Source organism: Emiliania huxleyi (genome assembly GCF_000372725.1).
Source record: "Emiliania huxleyi CCMP1516 unplaced genomic scaffold EMIHUscaffold_1023, whole genome shotgun sequence".
Classification (NCBI taxonomy): Eukaryota; Haptophyta; order Isochrysidales; family Noelaerhabdaceae; genus Emiliania; species Emiliania huxleyi.
Window position 1 is genome coordinate 7,788 of NW_005202285.1, and position 2,989 is coordinate 10,776.

At 63.0% G+C, this 2,989-nt stretch overlaps 1 protein-coding gene across 1 annotated transcript in view; it reads right to left on the reverse strand.

Moving 5' to 3' along the window:
* Positions 1-709: 709 nt before the first annotated feature.
* Positions 710-2,989, reverse strand: part of EMIHUDRAFT_121847 (hypothetical protein) — a gene marked incomplete at both ends in the record, with an annotated part of 7,370 nt that continues 5,090 nt past the window's right edge. The window contains 2 exons of the mRNA XM_005793177.1: positions 710-748; positions 1,111-2,061. Of these exons, the coding sequence (XP_005793234.1) occupies positions 710-748; positions 1,111-2,061 (990 nt within the window). The remainder of the gene's footprint in view (positions 749-1,110; positions 2,062-2,989) is intronic.

The following is a 2,989-nucleotide window of genomic DNA, read 5'->3' on the forward strand; positions in this document are numbered from 1 at the left end:
AAAAAACAAAGAATCCTGCGAACACGGCAGTGCCGCGAAAGGGATTACCTGATTACTATGGCCTGTACCATTGTGCATGGTGCGGAGTGCATTGCCGTTCTTAACGGAGTCGCTTAGGCGGCTCCGGTGGTGAGCCTGTGTGTGTGCCAGTCCGCGCCAGTCCGCGCCCTTGTCGTGCCAGTGTGCTGTGAGAGAGGCTTGTATCTTAAGAATTCTTTTTTATTTTTGAGCTTAGCCTTCGATGTTATGAAACAAACGCAAGGCGGACATGGCATATCGCTCTCGGGCTCACAGACATCCCTCACACCCGTGCGGGGACGCCCCCACTTTTTTGCCTTTTTTCAGGATTTCGAAGGGCTCCCGGGGGGGGCCCTTTCGCCAATGGCGAGGAGGACCGGCGGTGCTCCCCTCTTGTTACTTTTATGCCCTATTTTGGCGGCGCAGACCCAAGGACACCGCATACACAAAACCTGCTCTACTCCTCCATTGGGGGATGGCAGGGGGTCTCTCGCTTGGGGGATTGAGCACTTGCACACAGGGATACTGCCCGCCCCCATAGATTCGACCCATGTTGTTGTTGACGGTGCCGTGCACCACGTCGCGTCCTGCAACGTTGCAATGCTTGCACAGGTAGACAACACAACCCACAGGTGACTTGGACCACTAAGAATTGGCTGGGGCTGCAGAAGCAGCGCATCTCAGTCGTTCTTCACACGGCCATCGCAGAGCAGATTGTGAATGAGCTTGCCTGTGGCGGGGGTGGGCGGGTGCACGGACGGAGCTAAGTGCCTCGCCGCCCTCGCAGGAGTCGCTTAGGCGGCTCCCGTGGTGTACCTGTGTATCGTATTAGGCTAGTGCCATTTCACAGTGGCACAGATCGCGTTACAAAACCTTGATTGGTATTTTAGGATGAGGGATGCACACGGTGATGGTTTCTTTCACGGTGTGGTGTACCTGTGAGCTGTGTTAGTGCCAGTGCGCGCCAGTCCCGTGCCCAGTGTCGTGCGAGAACGTTGCATAAGAGTTTCGGAACGAGGCGCGTGTGCGTAATGCATGTGGCACGTGTAGATTTTTGAAATTCCGCCTCAATATTGATGCCCCAGAACTGACTGTGAAATACGTGGCCAGCCACTTGCCGAACTCGACCGTCCACCGCATGGTCGGGTGAAGGCCGCGGGAAGTGCGCTGCATCGGCACCGACAGGCCGTCCTCCGCCAGCTCTGCGAGGTACTCCCTCAGCAGGCGACGCACCCACACGAGATGACGCGACAGCGTGGCGCTGTGTGGCGTCAGCATCGGCGCGACGTCGGGCCGCCTGGCCTCGCGCTGCTCGGCCTCGTCCCGCGTGCGAAGCAGCTCCATGGCGGCGCTGCGCCGCACCCTCCTCCGCCCCGGCCAGTTGAGGTCAGGGGCGGAGCCCGCCTGGCCGGTCGTCTCGGCGGAGCCCGCCCCGCCGGTCGTCTCGCTCGCCCCGCCGGCCGTCTCCCCCCGGGCGTTGTCCCACCTTGTTGGTCTGGAGGCCGCCAAGCTCGCGCCGTCGCGGAGTGCCGCGTCGCCAGCGCCAGCGCGGGCGTGCTCTAGCTCTGGCCCCGTGTCCGCCACCCTGCGCCACTGCTCGTCGTCGAGCACGTGCCAGTACCGGTCGCCCTCGAAGTTGGTGTACTGGACGCGGTGCACGAGCCGGCCGTCGGTGTCCTCCGTCCGCTCCATGATGGTCCCCGGCCACCACCTCTCCTCCCCCGAATCCTCCGCGAAGATCTCGACTCGCGTGCCCGTCTCGAGGATCGCCTGACCCGCCTGCCTTGCTGCCTCGTCCACCATGAGCCGCTTCCGGCGCGACTTGACCGGCTCCGGCGCCTTCGGCAGCAGGTAGTTGGGCCCGCTCTCCTCCACCGCCGCGAGCACGACGGACGCGCTCAGGTGCTCCACCGCCCCCTCCTCGTCCGGCGGCGGCTCGAACGCCCTCATTCCCGCCTCGCGCTCGCTCCTCTCGCGGGCCGATCGCTCGTGGTGGGCGTTACGCCGGTCGACGCCGTCCCCGCGGTGCTCCGCGGTCGCCGCCTGCGGCATCATCGCCGCCCAGGCGTCGCTAGCAGGGGCGTTCCGATGTGCTCCGATGTGTTACGACTCGCTCTCCAGCCCCTCCGCAGCTGTCACGCTTTTGGTCGAAGGGATACCCCACCCCCTCGAACCCCCCCCTGACCCCCCCTGGACGCGTCCACCCTCCGTCCAATCGAGCCGATCCCTCTTTTACATACATAAACCTTGATTGACCATTTGCGGTGTGGCGCGGTGTGCTGCCGTCCACTCGACGGGATCGCAGCTGCCTCTGCGCGTCCTGGAGATGTACCAAATTGTCGCCGCCGGAGACGACTCGACGCCGCTGAGATCGGAGATCAAGCTCTGACAGGTCGCACGTCGCTCCTTTGACGCCGACGTGACTCACCTGCCGTGCAGGTTGCCACGACTAGGTCGAGCACGCTTCTATACGCTCGCCGAGCCTTCCTTTTCATCCCATTAGGCAGCCTGGGAATGGTGGCGGTCAGAGGCAAAGCCTACGAGGGGTGGTGGAACCACATGTCACGGCTACTGCCTGCTCGACCCCACGATAGCCTCCGAAGGCTGACTTTGAGGCACCATCATCGGACGATGTCGACGAGTTGGGTCGCTCTCGCGGTAGCCAGATGACCTCCCATGCTAGTACCATCGGCCATGGCCGCAGGGAGCGCGGGGGAGGGCGCTGGAAGCAACACGGAGCTCCGTCCGTTGGACATGGAGACGTTTTCAAGATTAGCGTGTCAGAGTGAAATGGCACTAGCCTTAGTGCCAGTGCGCGCCAGTCCCGACTCCCGCCCAGTGTCGTGCGAGGGAGCTTCAATGTTGATTCTTTTATTTCGGTCGGCCTCACTTTTGCCTACCTCGCTGCCACGCACCAGCCTGGCAGCGCCGCCGCGGCCGTGGCGGGGAGCAAGGACAAATGAAACTTGGG